This window comes from Sander vitreus, chromosome 3, assembly GCF_031162955.1.
Source record: "Sander vitreus isolate 19-12246 chromosome 3, sanVit1, whole genome shotgun sequence".
Classification (NCBI taxonomy): Eukaryota; Metazoa; Chordata; class Actinopteri; order Perciformes; family Percidae; genus Sander; species Sander vitreus.
In genome coordinates this window covers 5,469,337-5,491,979 of record NC_135857.1, presented here as the reverse complement: position 1 = coordinate 5,491,979, position 22,643 = coordinate 5,469,337, and the positions used below count along the sequence as shown (strand labels likewise).

The following is a 22,643-nucleotide window of genomic DNA, read 5'->3' as shown; positions in this document are numbered from 1 at the left end:
CTGCTGTCGGGCACCGAGCTTTCAGCTTCCCGCTGAAGCCCTGACTGCAGGACGAAGGTAGCAGCGAAGCTGATCTGCGAAGCGATGCCGTCTGATATAGCGGCAGTATTAAATTGAGACCGTTTAGTTAAATAACTGGTTAAAAAACGTTAGCAGTCAACTTCCGTGTTTTTGGTCAATTGGTTTTTACACCTAATCGAACCGTACGGGTGTACACATGTTGAGACCACCTTTTCAAGTAGACTTGGGCATGGATACATTCACACTTATCAAACAAACTTATCAAATGTACTTAGATCAGGGTCCAGGTCCCTGCTGTAAACACCCACTCCTGCATTATATTTCATTATATTTTTATACTTTGAATTGTCATGGGTATTTTACTACAAATAAATAAAGACGTTTCCACCATAAATTGGTACATAGAAATGTATCAGAATGTAGCAAATGAATCTTTTGACACAAATTTCCTGGGGGAGGACCCTCAGACCCCCCCACTTTAATATGTGTCCCTCAAAGGCCCATTCTGAGCGACCCCCCCCCCCCCATTCAAAGCAGTCGACAACCAGGCCTTGCACACTGCTAGAGGATCAAACCTCTGATGATTACTTGTTAGATCATCAGGTCATACATGTATGCAGTCTTGCCTGGTATCCCCTATGAACACCCACAAGACAGAGGGGTTCCAGCCTTAGAACTAAACCATCACAACTTACAGGGCCTTCTTCTCCAATTGCATAGTGGTGGTGGAATCAGCATCTCCAAATCTGTTGTTAATGTTTCGAGGTTTTCTCTTGGATCAAAGTCATCCTGAGGTCAAACAGGGACTGCTGTAGCTATTGCAGCATGGCCTTGTGTAGTGCAGATTTGCCAAAATGCTCAGATATTGTCTGACGTATCCCTATGTCTACAGCTTTGTAATCCCATATATTTTCTCACAAATGCATTGACATATGTATGTCAATGCATTTGTGAGAAATCATATGTATGTTTGTTATGTTTGTCATATGTATGAATGGTGCTAATTACCATTTACTTCCTGGTAATTGCATCAGTAGTCTAGGTTAGACAACACTGACCCAAATGGAAATAAGGCCGTGCTAGAACTCAGAATGTACCATCAGCATGGTTCTTATATCCCTGGAACACTCTTGTCTATCCATTCATGTACACATATTTGCAGTGTGGATATACTGACAAATCACCCAAACAATTTCGGATTTCAGATACACAGTGACTGTGCCATCAGTCTGTAGGTGAAGAGTGAAAACTGAACAAAATCAGCCTGGATTCAGAGGGTTAATGCAGTGTGGCGGCATCATTACTGTGCCTCCCTGCTGGCACTAGTTTTCAAAGGAGAGATGTACTGACCCAGTAAAGCTGACTGAGACTGCTCACAGACACTTCCAGCAGGAAGTGCTCCCCCCCCCTCCCCTCCCTCCCTCTTGACACTGAGATGACAGTTTAAGGTCAGACGAAAGGTTTTTTTGGCATTGTTGTTTGAATTATAGCCTTTCTACCCAGAATGACTGTTGAATTGTATTTAAATGCAGGCTAAGGCATCGGTGGTGTTTGGTCACACTCACAAAGCCAAATGATTTTCAGTTAGAAGTTAAGACAGTTTCTACAGTTTGTACTGTACATGTGAGTGTAACTGTGTGTGTTGTTGCTGTGCACTTCAGCAGTGTGTTATTATCAGTGCGCTCAGACATCGTCTGTCTTTTCCCGCCCCATCTCTCCATTCCTTGTGGTGGAAAGTGCAGAGTCATCAAAATGCAGACCACTGTGGCACTCCTCTGGCCACAACATGGCTCTACCGGATCAGGCTTTTCTCCCAAAGCCCAGATTGGCACATATTTGTGGCTGCTTTCTTTCAGAACACTTTTTTTTTTTCTGAAAAAGAAAACAAAATCTGAACACAACAGCTACTTGACTCTCAGTTTCAAAACCATAACTGGTTTGCGTCTGTAGAAATTACATGGTTTTGGGACACAGGGCTGCAGTTTTCATGTATTTCAGGGTTGGGTTATGATAGGGTCATGGTGTGGCAGCCCATCATTTCGCCCTCTGCACTAATTTTTTTTAGAGTTTGTTTTGGTGATGTTACACTTCTCTTCCTAGCCATACAATTATTTTGTTCTTTGTCAAACCACCTCTGGTTTTTCTGAAACTTGCAATTGACTGTTGACACTGATCTCAGTGTCCAGAGACCACACAAGGATGATGTCAGCCTTCATTTTCGTTGCCTGGTAACTTGGTAACTGTCCCCTCCACACTTCTAATCAATCTCTGTTATCCAATGGACATACAAATAAGGATAAAATAAGTAACCTGTAAATAATGTAAATCCCTCCCCTGGTAGCTAACCCCTGCCTCTGTCTGTCTCTTTGTGTTTCAGGATGGAGTGATGATGGGATGGATGTGAATATGGGCCAGTGGGCAGGCATGCGAGCCCCTCTCCTCAGCCTGGCCCTGCTGCTGCCGTTGCTGCTCTTCAAGCCATCACCCTGCTGCGGCCAGAACACCCAAGGGGGCCTTCAGGATGGACCTCACTTTGGCTTCACTCAAGCTGTCTACCGCGCTACGGTTTACGAAAATTCAGCAGCACGCACCTATGCCAACAGTAAAGTTAAAATGGGCATCCACCTTGCCCAGCACTCCTGGGAGATCCGCTACAGAATCACTTCAGGTGATGACGAAGGGTTTTTTAAGGCAGAGGAGTATGTGCTGGGCGACTTCTGCTTCTTGCGTATAAGGACTAAAGGTGGCAACGCAGCTATCTTGAACCGAGAGATTCAGGATAATTATGTATTGACAGTAAAAGCCTCTGTCAAGGGAGAGGCCCTCCTTGAGACCTGGACTAAAGTCAGCATCCAGGTCTTGGATATGAATGACCTGCGACCCTTGTTCTCACCCACCACCTACTCTGTTACCATAATGGAGAGCACCCCTCTCAGGACTAGCATAGCACAAGTCACCGCCACAGATGCAGATATTGGCTCCAATGGGGAGTTTTACTATTTTTTCAAGGAGAAAATGGACATGTTTGCTGTACACCCAACCAGTGGAGTGGTTTCTCTCAGTGGAAAGCTCAATGTTGATGAGCAGAACCGGTATGACTTAGAAATCCTAGCAGTGGACCGTGGCATGAAGCTCTATGGAAATAACGGGGTCAGCAGTACAGCCAAGCTTTTTGTCCATGTAGAGCGCGTGAATGAGCATGCCCCAGTCATGAATGTGGTCACCCACAGCCCCTCATGGCTTGATAAAAACCCTGTGTATGCCATAGTCACTGTTGAGGATCTAGATGAAGGCTTAAATGGAGAAATAGACGCAGTGGTCATTGTGGGTGGAGACCTTTCAGAGCAGTTTTATGTAGAAAGATCTGTGGACGATGAGTTTGCCATAAAGGCCACTGAGTTACATTGGGAGACTTACCCTTATGGATGTAACCTCACTTTTCAGGCTAAAGACAGGGGATCCCCACAGAAGTTTTCTGCCGTCAAGGTTGTCCACATTATGGTCAAGAAACGGCAGACAGCGGAAGCAACGTTTGAGCGGGATTTGTATGATGTTAGTCTGAATGAAATTTCACCACCAGGCACGATTGTAGAGGCTGTTAAAATCAAGCCAGAGCCAGATGATGCAGAATATATTCTGACACCTTCTGCAGATTCAGCTTTTTTTCAAATGAACACCTTAACAGGCGTCATCTCTACCACTCACTGGTTCACTCAGGTGACCCAGAATGTCTTTAATCTTGAGGTATTGGAAATAGATAGTGACCTTAAAGTTAAAGTGCGGGTAACCATTAAGGATGCCAATGACAACACACCAACATTTGATCAGTCATCTTACGAGGTTTTGGTCAATGAAAGTGTTCTAGTTGGGACCAATGTATTAACAGTTTCTGCAGTTGATGAGGATAAAGGAGAAAATGGATACATAACTTACAGCATTTCCAGCCTTCAGCCATTACCCTTCAAGATTAATCAGTTTTCTGGTATCATCAGCACCACTAAAGAGTTGGACTTTGAATCCTCATCAGAGAGCTTTGTGTTTGTTGTCAGAGCTTCTGACTGGGGGTCACCTTACAGGCGAGAGAGTGAAGTCAATGTAACAATCCACCTAGAAAATGTAAATGACAACCAGCCCTTGTTTGAGAAGGTAGCATGCCAGGGGGTGATCTCCAGAGATTTCCCAGTGGATGAAGTGATTACCACAATGTCTGCAATTGATATAGATGAGCTGGAGCTGGTAAAATATAAGATAATTTCAGGGAACGAGTGGGGGTACTTCAACCTTAACCCGGATTCAGGGGTCCTTTCACTGCAACATTCTCTTGCCACAGCCAGTCCAAAGAACGGTGTCTTTAGTCTCAAAATAACTGCCACAGATGGTGAGAACTTTTCTGATCCTATGTTTGTTAACATCTCACTTGCTCAAGGGAAATCTCCTCCCAAAAGTTTCAACTGTAAAGAGACAAGGGTAGCCCAAAAGTTAGCTGAAAAGTTACTCAAAAAGTCCAAAGCTAGCACCAAGCCCAAAATTGAAGAAGGTTTTATTGACCTTTTCTCCATCAATCGGCAAACGCCCCAGTTTGACAAAGCTTTTCCAACAGATATCGCTGTGCTAGAAGACCTAAAGATTGGTTCGAGTGTTTTCAAGGTTAATGCCTACGATGGTGACACAGGTTTCAACGGTCAGATTCTATACTCTATTTCAGATGGAAACACTGACAGCTGTTTTACCATTGACATGGACACTGGCCTTATCAGTGTCTTCCTGCCTTTGGACAGAGAAAAGAGGGATCGTTATCTCCTCAACCTAACTATCTATGACCTTGGTCTGCCACAGAAAACTGCCTGGCGTTTGCTTACTGTCTACATAGAGGATGCTAATGATAATGCTCCCCAGTTTTTGCAAGAAGGAGGCTATAGAATTGTCATACCTGAAAACACTGCCATAGGTACAGATGTCATCCAGGTTGAGGCCACTGACAAAGATCTAGGACCCAATGGGGAGATTGTGTACTCTATTTTGACCAGCACCACCCAGTTTGGAATCAACTGCACTAATGGGATAGTGTATGTTGCTGGCCAACTAGACAGGGAGTTTGTTTTGGCTTTTAACCTGAAAATTGAGGCCCGGGACAAGGCAGAGAAAGGGTGCCAGAGGTTTTCTGTAACTACTTTGAAAATCATATTAGGGGATGTGAATGACTGTCCCCCACTATTTATCCCCAGTGTGTACAAAGCCAGGGCTCTGGAGGATCTTCCCGTAGGAACTGTTGTGGCCTGGTTAGAAACCCAGGACCCAGATTTGGGGTTAGGAGGCCAGGTGCGGTACTCTCTAGCCAACGACTACAATGGATGGTTTGAGGTAGACAGGGCCAGCGGGGCTATTCGGCTGACAAAAGAGCTGGACTACGAGACCCAGCAGTTCTACAACCTCACTGTGAAGGCAAAAGACAAAGGAAGGCCTGTTTCCCTTCTCTCTGTCACCTTTGTGGAGGTGGAGGTTGTAGATGTGAACGAAAACCTCTACGCTCCATACTTTTCCAACTTTGCCTTGACAGGATTAGTTAAAGAGAATGCCCGGATTGGAACTACCCTACTCCAAGTCATTGCTAACGATGATGACGCTGGCAGAGATGGAGAAATCCAGTACTCCATTCGTGATGGGAGTGGGCTTGGACGATTTGCCATTGATGAAGAGACAGGTGAGTTTTCTTTAAAATTGTCTTATGTTTATCATGCTTTTGAATTATTGCCCAGGAGTAGAAGTTACAAATTGTGTTTACTCTCGTTACTGTAACACAGTCGTATTTGTGTATTGTACTTTTTGGGCATTGTATTATTGCGATGTCGTTACAGAGTAAGAACAAAAGTAACATGAAAAAGTCATGATTGTAAGAATGGAACAAAAGAAGGTGGCAGAGCGGCAGCAGAGAAGAAGCTGCTGGTGGTGTCTGTGGCCACAGGAGGGCAGACCTCCATGTCCAGAGAGGTGACACTGCACTCAGCCAGGGGCGGATCTACAGGGGGGCAAGGGGGGGCAGCTGACCTTGCCCCGCCCCAGCTGCCCCCCTAACTTTGGTGTTCAAAAAACTGCTTGTAAAAACAAATGCCACTATGTCCACAAGCTTCTTAAAACATTGAAACAAACACTTAATTTATATTATTTAATAATAAATAATAATTGTAGATGTAATCTTAGCCCCCTGTTCCTCAAATACTTGGCTACGTACCTGCATCAAACGTGCAGAGCGGCGTTCACAGTCTTCTCTGTGTCTAGCTGCAGACGGTTGGAATCCTTTCTAGTGAAATACAGTCACACGTTGAGCTGTCAGCTTTTTTAACTGTGTTTAAGGCAGCTATAGGTAACAGTAGGCTAACGTTACCTGCTGCCAAGTGTAGTGTTAACTAGCGTCCCATGCAGCGATGCTTCTGTTGCCTGTAATGTCTGTTTCAGAGCACCAGAGGGCAGCTCAGGCATTTACTCCGGCTCCAGGTTTTAGGACCCAACCCTAGCTTGCGGGCTGCTGATAATGTTGAGTTGATATTGTGCTTACATCTCTGTGTTGGCTGTGTTGGTGATGCTTTATGTTAAAGTGGCAGGAATTTCTGTAGCTCAATAATGCTTGTCCATGGCTCTTTTTCTTTGTTGTTGGTCATTTCAAGGTTTAAGGTTCTTTACTTGTCATGTGCACAACAATAACAGAAGTAGTCGTTGGCCTCAGGCTCCTCCAATAATGCTCATTAAAGGGGTGATAGAATGATTATATAGGGTATTTCACACTGTTCCTTAAGGTCTCCTAATAGGGTATGTAACACTGATTGGGCTGAAAATGGCCCAGTTGCTATTCTATGGGCCCTTATGCATCCCTGTGTTTTTGTATTTGGAACGAGAGCTTTTCTTCCAAATGTGGTATTCTCATGAATATTTAGATGAGCTGTGCGCTGATTGGTTGAGCGAACCACATACACATACGTTGGAGACGAGACAGCAGGTCTCATATTTCAGACACTGCAAGGTTTCGTTACTAAATTCAGAGACTTTTTTAAGCAAGAAATCAACTATATAAAGCTCAAATATGGGCCGTTTTACGAAAATTTATGGCTAATTGCAAATTTGGTAAGACGTGTCGGACTTCAGGAGCTCCACACAGTCTGACGAGACAGCGGAAGACCGCTGCGGTCCATACCCAGGGCAAAGTCACCGTTTCTGGGTTACTGGACTACCTCGGGGCATAACTATAGTATATTTACACTTTGAATTTCGTCACGCCACTTATATTACAGCTACCCCTTAGCTAACACTTGTGTCCGATTTCAATTTAATGCATTTTTGTGAATTTGAGGGGTTTCATTAGCTGTTAGTGTCCCTTCAATCCTATGGGTAAAGATCGCGGCTAGCTAGCTACACTTTCGGCCTAACTATAGTATATTTACACTTTGAATTTTGTCACGCCACATACCTACATATTTGTCCTCTACATAGTTGATTTCTCGCATAAAAAAGTCTCAGAAGTGAATTTAGTAATTAAATAGCAGACAAACAATATATGAAATTTCTGAGATCAGCGTGACCTAGATTTAGAAGACTAAGCTGACCTAAGGTCAGTGGTGTAGCCAAATAAGGAGGGGCCACCGAGTTGACGTCAACTCGGTGGTTCGTTGAGATTTGCCCATTTTCAGAGTCAGTTTCAAATTATGAGATTTGCAGAGGAAAGAAGTGTCAATGGAATTTTTAGGTTCTATGTATGTCCTATTTACCCTCCAAACTGTCATTTTTCAACTATGACAATGTAAAATCGGTTTTGCATTCTATCACTCCTTTAAATAATAAAAAACACAAAAGTAACGAAGTAAAAGCAAAACCTGAATCTAGACAAAAGAAATCACTTCACAATCACATCATTTTTGTGTAACGCGTTTTGTCATGTTTTCTGGTTAATTCTTGTATGGCTACAGTGAGGAAGGTGGGTGTATATTTATATTTGATAATCAGTTGTTCGCACAGGCTGCAAACACATGCATTTGAAATTCGAAAGTGCTATTTTTTTGAAAAATGTTTTTAATGCTGGTGTGTTCAAGTAATAACAAACAACATCTGACTTTTCTGAGCGCCAGTTGAGAAAAAAAAAGCACTTAATCAAGGTATGTTGCAGGACAATTGAACCCAGAAGAACAAAACTGCTCCGCCATGGCTTTTATGTTTCTTTCACTGGCTTTATACAGTGAGTCATGTGCATAACAACCTGCTCAAAACAGTGCATCACTGGTGGGAAAACATGACACTGCATGACATTGCAATGTCTCTTACAGGTCTGTACAGTTGCACATGAACACACCATTCCACAACATTAGAATCTATAGGACAGACATAAGTTTAACTTGTTATCAAATTATGTAGAATAATACCTACTAATATTACTACAAAGAAAGTGCAGATTATTTGTGAAACAATAGCAGCATCACACTACAGCCTGTTGCATCAACCCAACAAGTGTTTGACTGTGGCTGGTTCAGTGCATGACCAGCCCCCCCCCCCCACCCCTCCCTCAGTCATGCTGAATACATCAGCTGTTCCCGACTGAAGGTGGCCAATAGGACATTTTTGACTTATTATATATCTAACACATTTACACACAGATACACACACACACAATCTCACACATACACAGTCGTTAACCCGGTGTAGTTGTCCCAAGGTGATGAACAGGAGCAGAGTGGGGGGGAGGATTGATGGCCTTGTTAGCTGGGCCTTGGCAAGCACCATAAATCAGCCCCGAGCTGCTGAGAAACACAATTACAACTTAAAGTGAATTATTCTGGCCTACACACACACACACACACACACATATATACACACACACACACACACACACACACACACACACACACACACACACACACACACACACACACACACACACACACAACCAGCTCTGTAAACAATAATGTTATCAAGTCTTAATTTGGTCATAGGGGCGGGGCATGGGTGGACATCTCAAACTCACAAGCGTTTTTGCCTGAAATAATGGTCCTTACTGTTCCAGTCCCATCACCACAGTATTGTGGATAGTGACGGACATGTCTCAGTAGGAGCATCCTTTCCTTTGAAGGAACACAAGCTCAGTCTGGTCCAGGTTGAGCTGAAGGTTGTGTCTTGACATCCAGTCCGAGCTATGTGACAGCCAGTGATACCTTCCTTTGGCTCTGGTAGAAAGCTGGCTGTCATCAGCATAGCAGTGGTAGTACCAAGACTAGTACCAAGTTCAAGATGATGTGAGTCACCTGCAGGGACATGGTCAAAAATACTCAACACTATTTGCAGCAGCAGAAACATATTTCAGTTTCAGCCTTCAACAGATTGTCTAACTGCATGGATGCTCTTGCTGTGGATGCACCTGGTTTCGTCTCTGGGCTGTAAAGGCTCTTTATTTGCCGTGTAAGTGTGTATTTAGCACTCTCCCAGTGTGTAGTGTCAGTGTAGGTGTTTTTTTTTTTCTCTGATATTTCGCAACCTAAAATAATGAGGTGGTGGGCGGCTTAATGCTGTTGTTGTTGTTGAGTTTGTCAATATAGATGTGTTGTAGTCTGCCAGTAGCTGCTAGACACCCGCCTTTACTTCCCACACATACACACACTTACCTTGAAAGCCTAACCTTTCCATGTTTCATCCTCCCGCCCACTCTGTTCAGCAGGAAGCTCTTCACAGCAAGACTCTTAATCACAGTGTCACTTCTCCCTGGGAACCGCTGCGTTTTGGGAGAGAAAGAAAGAAAGAAAAGAGGAGGAGGTGAAAGAGAATTCATGGCTCCCAATTCTACAGTGATTCATTTCTAACAGGCGGGGAGGCCCACGGCTTTGTTTCCCAACAAAACCAGCATTGTAGACACACACACACACACACACACACACACACACACACACACACACACACACACACACACAGTAACTACAGGTTTACATATACAGTAAGCTTGTTAGGTAAATCCAAATATAAAAAGCACTGACCTGGGGATATTATTGCAGCAGTCTAGTGCTTCACTTCAACTGAGCATTTCTTGAGAAGCAGTGTCTTTATGGGGGGGAAATCACTTACAGATGTGATGCATGAATGTATGCATGTTACAACACCAGTCCATTGTTGTGAAGCATTCAGATGTTTGAAAACTCCGAAAACCATTGGAGAACCAAACCTGGTTCCAAAGTTATAAAATGGCCTTACAGGTGCTGGCCCATTTTGGCTTGCAGACCAGTTCAAAGTCAGTCCCAGACAAAAGCAGGTAACGTTAAGGGAGACCTCCTGTATTTTTTATTTTATGTGATCCGACTCGGAGCTGCATTTTGCCAGAGCCTAGTTTCTGAATGTCCGCTGCATGGCGCAGGCTTTCACTGACTTTTCTTTAAAGAGCACACAGCGACATGTTGGACCATCAGCACACACTAATCACACACACTGGAAATCACACAGAATTGCACTCCTTCTAGAACCATGATTAGTGAATTAATGACTGCATTTACCATAATTGCAGGCTGAGAAGGAGCATGAGTGTCCTTTTACTACGTTGCTACGTTGAGGTGTCAGCCGGGATATGGCTGGAGCTTGTGTGTGTGTGTGTGTGTCTGTCTGTGTGTGCGTGTGTGTGTGTCTGTGTGCATGCATGCATGTGTGCGTGTACTGTGTGTGTGCATGCGTGCGTGTACCGTGTGTGTGTGTGTCTGTCTGTGTGGAAGCATGCGTGCGTGTACCATATGTATGTATGTATGTGTGTGTGTGTGTGTGTACCGTGTGTGTGCATGCGTGCGTGTACCGTGTGTGTGTGTCTGTCTGTGTGGAAGCATGCGTGCCTGTACCGTATGTATGTGTGTGTGTACCGTGTGTGTACCGTGTGTGTGTGTGTGTGTGTGTGTGTGTGTGTGTGTGTGTGTGTGCCTTCAGTTAGAGATTTTGGATGCCAGCATCAAGTGGCCCTGAGAGCTGCTGCAACATCCTGACACTCCCTCATAAGCTTCTGGCCATGCTGGGTGCTGCTGCATGCTAATGCAACCTGATTACCAAATGTCAAAAACTGATGAAACGGAGGTGTGATGTGCGGGTCAAGCGGAAGATTTGGAGCTCTCTGTCAACTGCTCAATAATTCGAATAATCACGGTGCTTCGATTTTACCTGCGTTTTTATTTGTTAGCTGGAGAAACACAATTGTTCTGGTGATACTTTTTGATATTCTAAAGTTCATTTTTTGAATATTAATACAGTATGCCAAATCAACCTTTCCTATCGACCGTGGCACTTTAATTCTGTCTTACTTTAAGATAAAGCATTCATTAAGTTTCTGTCTAGCCATCTTGTTTCCTTTCTTTTTTTTAAGATTATTTTTTGGGGGCTTTTCCCTTTATTATATAGTGACAGTGGATAGACAAGAAAGGGGGAGAGAGATGGGGGATGACAGGCAGCAAAGGACAGCAGGCCGGAACCTCAGATATATCCATAGCACCCTTATGGGAGAGATTAAAAGCCATTATGAGGGATCAAATTATATCACACTCCGCTTACACCTGGAATTGTAAACTGCAAAAAAATCAATGTCTTAACTGATGAAATACCAGTGATGTTGTTAGGTACTCTGATGAGAGAAGAAAGGTCACAGTGAACTCACTATCAATCAAGGGACACATAATGCTACATTTGGGAACAACAAATCAGAGTTGAAATCATAGAAATAAACAAAAGAAACCTCAAAACCACAAAAGATTGTACGCACAGTTCTAATTAAACCTCCTTGACAAAACACACATGAAAGGTCCCCAAGAGGTAACAAAAACGTGCATCCGGACACACCCTACCGCCAGACGCTCTCTGTCTCCCAGCTGCAGCCTCGGTCTGCACTCAGCACAGAGCAGCATGTTGGTGTGCCGCAGTGTCCAGTCTGAAATCCTCCCACATCCTGCCATCTAGACGAGGTAAATACACAGGTGTGCATTATTAACCCCCCCCCAAAGAGGTTTTAGCCAACGTCAAGGAAAAATCATCCGCGAAAACGTCTGACTTTCAGCAGTCAACTTCCCTCTCATCCACAGCTGCTACATTTTACACATGCGGCTGGCGTTCTCAGTAACCATGCTGTCCCGGGGACTGCACCGCAGCGAGGTGAAGCTCTACTTCTTGGCCAAAGGAGGAGTGGCTGCTGTCAGGCGCCGAGCTCTCAGCCTCCTGCTGGATCTGAGTCTGTCTGCAGGGGGCTGCACTGCCGTCTGATATAGAGGCATCAGTATTAAATTGAGACAGTTTCATATCCGGTTTAAAACTCCATGTAGACGCATTAAATACACATAAATGTAACTGGACTGTATTTATATAATGCTTTTCTAGTCTTAACGACTACTCAAAGCGCTTTAACATAGTAAAGGAACCATTCACCATTCACACACATTGGCCGAGGCTGCCGTACAAGGTGCCACCTGCTCATCAGATAAACATTCACACTCCGATGGCGCAGCATCGGGAGCAATTCAGGGTCTTGCCCAAGGACACTTCGACATAGGACTGCAGGGCCAGGGATCGAACCCCCAACCTTCCGATGGGTAGGCGACCGCTCTACCACCTGAGTCCATAGTCCATATTTTGGTACAGTTGGTTTTCATACCTGATGCGAACCGTACAAGAGAACACATGAACTGTACTGAGACCACCTTTCAAGTAGACTTGGCCACAGGTTTACACTAATCTAACCAACTGGACTTTAGGCTCAAGTGTACTCGGATCAGGGCCCAGGTCCCTGATGTGAAAGCCCCCTCCTGCATTATATTCCATTCTATTTTTATATTGTGAATTGCCTCCTGAATTTTGTAAATAATAAAGATGTTTGCTGATGTAAAGATACTGGCTAAGGCCCTTGCTCAGAGCTTAGATACCGTCCTCCCTTAAATATATTTTCTCCAGACCAGACAGGATTTGTTAAAAATAGACCTTTTTTCAATCTTTTTCGTTTTTTTTTATTCCGTATTCAAATCCTTCATCAGAAGGCATCAGACCACTTAACTCTCTTCCATTCAAGGTCTCACCTAAAAAGTTTACTTTTTTGACTGTGAAAAACGGCTTCCACACGCCTCAGAAAGAGGGCTGTCAAAGTCTTGTTGCCAAAGGGTTCTCAAATTATCAAAAAGTTGTGTGTCCAAATGATTTATTAAAGATTATATCTGAGCAATAGAGCCTTTTTGATTAGGGTTTTTGGACAGAAGTTGATCTAAGATGGTGGATAGTGGTTTGTTGGGAAAGGGAGGGTAGCCCTTCCTCACCAAGTCCCTGATTTGTAGATAGCGAAAAAAGTTAGAGTGGGTAATAGCAAATATTTCTGATAACTGATTAAATGAGGGAAACACTCCATCAATATATAAATCCTTAATGAAACAAATTCCATTTGAACGACAGGCTCGGAAAGCCAGATCAAGTTTAGCTGGAGTAAAGAGGTGGTTGGTTAAGACAGCTGCCATCAGGGACAGGCTCTGCAGGCCAAATTTATTCTCAAAAGCCTTCTAAAGCCACCCTTTTCTTAGCTTTGTCATTTAACCCAACCATGTTCCTAACACTGTCCCAGGCTAAGCCTGTTTGTATTCAACTCTTTGTAGCCCAATTTAGCCTTCTTAATTTCACGTTTAATCTCCTTTTTGTAAAACATTTATCTCAGCGAAGTTGCCTTGCTTAAATGCAAACTTTTTCTTGTTTTATAACACTTTAAGGTGTTTGCTCACCCAGGGTTTACTGTTAGGGATAACAATGTCCTCACAATATGATACCCATGAGCTGATCACTTCTGTGAGTTCGTTGATGTCCCAAGATGATTCTATAAACTCCTCCCACACCAGGCAGTCCTGACAGCCTTGCAGCGTCAGTGTTGCCTCCTCCGACCGGAGTTTTATTTTTCTGGTGAACACTTTCCCACTCTGTAGGCATGTATGTTAAGCTGGAATGTGTTGTGGAAACAGTTGTGATCAGCCGTCCCCAACGGGGGGAGTGGGATGGATTTGTAAGCTCCTTTAATTGAGCCATAACATTGATCCAGTATCTTTCCATTTCCGGTGGGGCAAAACACATATTTGTATAGTCGCCCATAATTAGATTAGGAGCATCGGGAGACAGCAGCTGTAGGATCAGTTCTGAGGCAATGCTCTTGCTAGCCTGCGGGTTAATATAAACCACAGTCACAACAATCTGTAGACTGTAGACAGTAGACCGAATATAATACCGGCCCGCTGCTCCAATTCTCCAGCCAATCTCTCTCTCTCCATTGAGGGAACAAGACCCTGAGTTACTTGAACTTCACTTGGGGTAAGAGTTAATTCCCTATTCCCCAGTAGGCACTCCGTCTGTTTCCTAGGCGTTCTAACACAATAATACGCTGATCTTTTTAAATGTAATTTTCAACTTCTTCTTGGTTGAACCCAAATACATCTGGAACGCTGGTCTGGGCTCCCGTTATTTGAATTTGTTTTAACAATGTTTTCATTGATTTTTCATTGCATTTACAACCTTTAACAACCCCCCGTCCCCGTCCCCATCCCTGTCCCAGCCCACAACAAAATGTCTCTCTTAACCTCTGTTGTACTCTAACAGCTAAAAAACAAAAAGCATGACAGTATCACATGTACAGAACAATGGCACCTCCAGCAAAGTGTATAAAGTGGGTATACAGTGGGGCTCGAAAGTTTGGGCACCCCAGGTAAAAATTTGTATTAATGTGCATAAAGAAGCCAAGAAAAGATGGAAAAATCTCCAAAAGGCATCAAATGACAGATTAGACATTTTTATAATATGTCAAAAAAAGTTAGCTAGTTAACAGAAAACAAAAAATGGCATCTGCAAAAGTTTGGGCACCCTGTAGAGTTAATACCTTGTACTGCCCCCTTTGGCAAGTATCACAGCTTGTAAACGCTTTTTGTAGCCAGCCAAGAGTCTTTCAATTCTTGTTTGAGGTATCTTCGCCCATTCTTCCTTACAAAAGTCTTCCAGTTCTTTGAGATTTCTGGGCTGTTTGTCACGCACTGCTCTTTTAAGGTCTATCCATAGATTTTCAATTATGTTGAGGTCAGGAGACTGTGAAGACCATGGCAAAACCTTCAGTTTACGCCTCTTGATGTAATCCACCGTGGATTTTGAGGTGTGTTTAGGATCATTATCCATTTGTAGAAGCCATCCTCTCTTTAACTTCAGCTTTTTCACAGATGGCATCAAGTTAGCGTCCAAACTTTGCTGAAATTTTGTTGAATCCATTTTTCCTTCTACTCGTGAAATGTTCCCTGTGCCACTGGCTGCAATACAACCCCAAAGCATGATTGATCCACCCCCATGCTTAACAGTTGGACAGAGGTTCTTTTCATTAAATTCTGTGCCCTTTCTTCTCCAAACGTGCCTTTGCACATTCCGGCCAAAAAGTTCTATTTTAACCTCATCGGTCCACAGAACTTGTTTCCACAATGCATCAGGCTTGTCTATATGTTCATTTGCAAACTTCAAACGCTGACTTTTGTGGTGAGGAGGTAGAAGAGGCTTTCTTCTGATGACTCTTCCATGAAGACCATATTTGTTCAAGTATCTCTTCATAGTGGAATGGTGTACCACAACTCCAGTGTCTGCCAGATCTTTCTGGATGGATTGTGCAGTCAAACGTGGGTTTTGACTTGCTTTTCTCACAATCCTGTGAGCTGTTCTGTCTGATATTTTTCTTGGTCTTCCAGATCTTGCTTTAACTTCCACTGTTCCTGATAACTGCCCTTTCTTAATTACATTCCGAACAGAGGATATTGGCATCTGAAAACGCTTTGCTATCTTCGAATAGCCTTCTCCTGCTTTGTGAGCGTCAACTATTTTCAGTTTCAGTTTTCTAGACAACTGCTTAGAAGAACACATGGTGCTGATTGTTGGGGCAAGGTCAGATGAGCCTGGGCATTTAAAACCTTTGAGATTGACATCACCTAGTCTTTCCAGATGATGATTGAGAACAATCCATGACACTGTCAGGTCTCAGCTTTCCAAAGGAGGCGGTGCATGCTATAAACTCTGCAGGGTGCCCAAACTTTTGCAGACGCCATTTTTTGTTTTCTGTTATTTTGAAAGTGTAAATGATGGAAATAAAATCTAACTTTTTTTGACATATTATAAGAATGTCTAATCTGTCATTTGATGCCTTTTGGAGATTTTTCCATCTTTTCTTGGCTTCTTTATGCACATTAATAAAAATTTTTTTACCTGGGGTGCCCAAACTTTCGAGCCCCACTGTATGTCCTGCACTGACTTGAGTGTGAGGTAAACTGTGCTAAATCGCGATAATTGCGCAACCAGGCCAGATTGTTTCCTTTAGCAGCAGATATGATTCTATATCCGGTGCGTTGCCGGCCAGTGCGTCGGCATGCAGACCGTGGCGAAGGACCGTATTAAAGAACAATTCCGGCGTAAAACAAACCTAGGGGTTATTAACAGATGTGTACCCACTCTGTCGCTCTCTGGGACATGTTTTCATGCTAATTGAATGTGTTTTTAGCTTGAAAGACGCTAGTGCAGACCGCTGGTTAGCTTACACGCAGGTATTCAGGGCACAGGGAAAGTAAAAACAAATTGCTATTTATACCACTAAAAAGGCTCAAAATATCACCACACTTCAACGGTAGCATAATGAGGGTCCCTAAATGTTAACCGAAGCATTGAGAACTTTGTAAGTGTACAGACAGTTTATTGAAAAGATACGTTATAAAGACACTCGCGTTCATGTTTACATGCCGCCGCTGTCTTGAAAACCAGTCATGACTTACAGCTGGCGATGCAAACTCAAATCAAAAGCAATTTGCTCAATATATCTGAAGTAATCGCACTCTGCATAACTTGTCTAGTGTACTTACTCAGTGGATCCATCTGGTCCCTCTGGTCTGGGTCGGCGTCTCCAATTTATTTTCGGGACATGGAAAAAAGTTTCAAGTACAGCCCTGTTTATCAGAGAGGGGCAATCTTTAGACTGTACAAAACTGCGTCTCTTGGGTGTCGCGACGCAACAGGTAACACTCCGTGCAACACAGACACTCCTGTTCGGTGGCCATAGCTTCACAATGTCCGCAGGTACACCACCAGTTTCCCGAAGTACGAGGCTGTGTTGTGGCATTGACTACCGGTAGCTCTCTCTCTCTCGTAGCCCTTTCACGGAGCTCCCGCAGCTCTTTGTTCAATAAACTGTCTGTACACTTACAATGTTCTCAATGCTTCGGTTAACATTTAGGGACCCTCATTATGCTACCGTTGAAGTTTGGTGATATTTTGAGCCTTTTTAGTGGTATAAATAGCAATTAGTTTTTACTTTCCCTGTGCCCCGAATACTAGCATTGTAAGCTAATCAGCGGTCCGCGCTAGCTTCTTAGAAGCTACAAACACATTTGATTAGCATGAAAACATGTCCCAGAGAATGACAGAGTGGGTACACATCTGTTAATAACCCCTAGGTTCGTTTTGCGCCGGAATTGTCCTTTAATTAGATGATCGAGACAAGAAAGTCTCCTATATGGTTCCAGGGCTTTGATTATGTTGCTGCCTTGATCTGTTACCCACAGGTAAAAGGAATTGTAGTTGAGAACGTCAGTTATAACGGCCCACGTATTAAAAAATTGTCGGGTTTAAATCGGGCTCGGGCTCATAATTACAGTTAATGTGTCGGGCCAGGCTGGGCTCGGACACAATGTGCACGGCTAGGGTCGGGCTTGATTTCTTTGGGCCCAATCTAAGCTTTAGTCCTTTCCCCTTCTGGGGTTCAACACTTATTGAATTTTAGGTATCCTGTCCCAAATTATCCCTCTGTAGAATCTCCCCTGTGTCTCCTTTAAAAACTGGTCAAATGGTTTCCAGATTTTCTCATATACCCCCAATTTGTTTTTTAATATATATGTAAATCTCTCTATTGTCATACATTGTGCCATTGTCATGAACCAAGCACCAATTGTAGGTGCCTCCATTTTCTTCCAGATGAGAGCTGTAGTCCTTTTTGCCTGTTTATAGCAAAGTCAATACATTTATATTCTTGGGGTTTCAGATTCAGATGTGTTGTATACGGGTGCAACAATATAATCGTAGGGTAAGTGTAATGTTCAAAGACAAGCTGGACATAGTTTTATTGATTGACTTGATTGAGAATGTTTTAATTTTGTCACACTCCCAGACACAGTGCTTAAATGTTACTTTAGCCTCATTGCATTTAAAACAAAGGTTAGGTATATTACTGTTGTATTTATTTAACAGGAGTTGTGTATGTCTGCATCAGCTAATTATATTGGAGTCGCTTTAAATTAGAGTTTGCTGTTTGTTTCTGAGATGCGTCACAGGTTTTTTTCCTAATCGTTTTCCGAAATATCCTCTTTTAAGTGCGCCCTCCATGTCTCAAGTCTGGTTATCCATGTTTCTTTAGAGCCAGATGCAAGCCAGTTATATATTGATGAGATCAAACCCCTCACTGTTAGAAAAGTCCATAGAAATAATAATAATAATAATAATATACTGTGTTAATATGGAGTTTTCTGAAATAATTTTTCACAGGTGTTTTTCCGTATTCTGATTTTTTTTTGGATTAACAGAAATGCCTGTTAACGGTACAGAGGCTATACTGTAAATCTACAGAATTTACCCTTTCTTGATTAACAGAAATGTCCATAAACTTAACGGAAAAGGTATTGGTAATATTCTGCCAAGACATTATCCGTTTTTCTACTTATTCCTTTCTTTGCCCATATCTGGAATCCTGCATCTAGCTTGCCTGATTTAAATGAAACATTGTCCCACACTGGGCTGAATTGTGACAGAGAGTCCAATATGTTCATATATTCTTTAACCTCATACCATACATTAACCATATTAAGAACTATAGAATGAGCAGTATGTTTTCTTAAGTATTTTAGCTTAGCTGAATACAGGTACATATGCAATGGTACCTTAAAGGAGCATGATTCCATGCCCATCCACGACAGAGCATCTCCAGAAGAAAAATAGAACATTATAATTCTCAATTGTGTTTCTAAATAGTACCAATAAAGATTTGGACATTTCAGCCTCCTGTATCAAATGGAAGATACAGTAGAGATAAGCGGATTCGAGGACATTTCTTATTCCATATACATTTCTTGAAGAGTGCTGTGAGTTTCTTAAACATTCCTGTGGTTGGCGCGAGAGGGATATTTTCAAATAAATACATGACTGGTAAGTACATCCACCTTTCTATAGATTTATGTACTGAGTTCATTATTAATTTATGGTTTGTTGGTGCTATAGTTTCTAAATGAGGTGTTATTTTGAGGCCCAAATATGTAAAATTAGATGATAGCTTGAAAGTAAATAAGTATTGGTTTATATTTTGTCTTTCATTTCTGTTAAGCAGCATTAGTGATGGTTTTGAAGCATTTACTTTATATCTGGAGAGACTACCAAACAGGCTGATTAGATCTAACAATGCTGGTATGGTATAATATGGTATTTAATTGTTAATAAAATTACGTTGTCAGCAAAAAGAGCTTTTCTATGATCTCTGTTGCCAATTGTAATGCCCTGTATTTTCCTACTAGATCTAACTGCTATTGCTAGTGGTTCAATAGCTAGTATGAACATACAGTAAGTGGTGATAGAAGTGAACCTTGGGGGCAACCTCTTGTAATACAGAAGGGCTCAGACACCATTTAATTTGTCAGAACCTCAGCTATAGGGTCGAGATGTAGCCTAATAGTTTGATCCAGTGAAGGAAAGTATTTCCAAAACCAAATCAAGCTATAACGTCAAAGATACAAGTCCACTCAACCCTATTGAAGGCCTTCTCCGCGTCAAGCAAGAGAAGAGCTGTGTCTTTTTCTTCTTTTTGGCAGTGCAATACATTGAGAACGCGCCTTACATTATGGAATCTTTCCCTTCCCTTTACAAATCCATTTTGGTCATCCACCACAATACTTGGAAGCACACCCTCTAGCCTTTTCACCAAAATTTTACTGAGGATTTTTTTATCAGTGTTTATTAAACTTATAGGTGGCATATTCTCACATTTAGTGTTAGGTTTTCCTGGTTTTGGAAGCAGGATGATTAAGGCCTCTCTCATTGATGCAGATAGGTAGCCATTGTTGTAGGATTCTAGATACATCTCATAAAGCGGAGTTGCCAATTTATCTTTAAAGTATTGATATAAGTCAATTGGGAGGCCATCTGGCCCTGCTGCTTTCCCAGCCTTCATTGCACCTATAGCTGCTGATATCTAAACCATGCTTAGTTGTTTATCCAGGCCTTTTTTACTTTCCTCAGAGATTTGGGGGATATTGAGTTTGTTAAAAAAAAAAGGTCTGGACATCTGTATTAGTAATGTACTGTGATTTGTAGAGATTTTCATAAAAAATTTTAAAAGCTCTATTCATTTCCTGCGGGTCAACAATAGTATATCTATTTGCATCTTCAATGACATTCATTGCCGTTTCGGTTTCCTGTTGTTTACCCGCCATGCAAGAACTCTACCCGGCTTTTCACCCTGATCATAAAAATTTAGTCTGAGCCTCAATAACTTCGCAGCAGCCTTATTGTATGGTATTGCATTATATTGAGTTCTAAGAAGTAGTAACCGTTAGGAGATTTCTTTTTCTTTTGCAATCTTTTGTTTTCAAGCATTTTCATTTTGGATTCTAGATCTCTAATTATGTCCTGTGCTTCTTTTGTTTTCCTGCTTGTGTAGCTTATAATTTGACCTGTAATAAATCCCTTGAAGGCTTCCCACCTAATTGTGGTTGTTGTCTGGGGTGTGTTGAACTCAAAGTTATCAAATCAGTTTGTTTTCCAACGAACTGCAGAAATTATTTGTCCTGCATCCATTTTGTTTGAAATTTCCATTTAGGAGATTTGTGTATCAAATTTGAGTGGCTTTTGTTGGCTCCCCTTATCTTATTGTAATTGTGTCTACATTTTAATATATTTTTCAGTCCATACCAGTTAACATTAAAAAACTCTTCTTTTCTTCGTTAGACCGACTTATTTCATCATTCATTTGGAACGGTATTGGTCCTGCAATATAAGGTTACTGTCCACCTGCCAGTCCAAGCCCACAGACACTGAAACTCCATGTTGGCTAGCCTAGAGGCATCATCCGTCTCTTCTACTTCTCTATGTTCCATCCTTTGCTCAGCACTTCCTTAGGTCCTTATATCAAATCCAGTCATTTCCGGTTCTATTAAATTGTTTCTGAAACAATTCAGGCTATCAAATTTAAGTCTTAAGTCAATCTCCCAATTGGTATCCCTATTTTGAAAAAATCTGGCTCCCCCCCACCCACTCCATTACTGATGGAACTTTTAAAATTTGGAGACTCAATGGGATAGTTACTTATTTATTGGCAATACTTTTGTGTCTTTTAATCAGCTCTCCAACAAGTTCAATTTAGCACAAGCTCCCTGCTGTAGGTATCTGCAGATTCTGGATTTTTCACGCTCTAAATTAAGTCACTTTCTGGCTCTTCCCCCTAAAAACCCAATTGTAACTTATTCAAGATTATATCCCTGTCAGTAAAGGGTACATTAGTATAATTAGAACAGAGCTGGGCCTCTGGCTACACACACACACACACACACACACACACACACACACACACACACACACACACACACACACACACACGTAGTGCAGAGTGCAGAGTGTAGGCTAACTTTCCTTTCCTGCGCTGAGGAGAAAAATAACAATGGTAATGATAGCCTGTGGTTGCCCTCACTGCGGGGGAAGCTAAAACACACACACACACACACACACACACACACACACACACACACACACACACACACACACACACACACACACACACACACACACACACACACACTGGTACCAGTAGTGTATAATTTAAGTGACAAAGCAGTGTGGCTTGGAAAGCAATTAGGATTAAACCTGAATGGCATACACACCTTGTACTCATCACACACACACACACACACACACACACACACACACACACACACACACACACACACACACACACACACACATACACACACATACACACACATTGTATCGTTGTAACTTGAACACATCAATACAATGTGTTCCTGCCATCAGGCCCAGTCTCCGTTGGACTCTGTGGACGTGAATTCATGATGTGTGAGATCTAATGAAGCAAGTATGATTAAAGTAACAGGAAGCTCCACAACACTACAGGATACGTCTTTGACGCAACTGTAGAGATCAGGAAACATATCTATTCAATTCTCCTTTTACATTTAGTGTGTGTCATTGAAATGTCAGCCTGCAAGAGTGCAGCATTATACCCACACACATCAGCTCTTTAGGACACAATATGTGTGTTTGACATACTCAGAGACAAGCTTCTAACATCTGAAATGAATTATGTAGATCTTATTGCTTAGTTTGACGAAAAGAAAGCAGGCACAGTGACTTTGATGTGACCCACTTCCTGCATGGTGAGCCCTCTTCTTCAGGCTACAGTATGCCAGCCTGTCTTCTCCTGCCAGACTCAACACGTGATGAGCTGAGACAATGCACATATCACTTTACACTATGCCAAAAGCTATGGATAATAAAAAACGTGATCAAAATAAAGTGATCTATAAGGAATGTGCTTGCACATATTTCAT

The 22,643-nt window shown here is 42.3% G+C and overlaps 1 protein-coding gene across 1 annotated transcript in view; it reads left to right on the top strand.

Annotated features, from left to right (window-relative positions):
• The first annotated feature begins 2,415 nt into the window (after positions 1-2,415).
• The window catches only part of fat3a (FAT atypical cadherin 3a), a 143,398-nt gene continuing 123,170 nt past the window's right edge, over positions 2,416-22,643 (top strand). The window contains exon 1 of the mRNA XM_078243259.1: positions 2,416-5,722. Coding sequence (XP_078099385.1) covers positions 2,416-5,722 — 3,307 coding nt within the window. The remainder of the gene's footprint in view (positions 5,723-22,643) is intronic.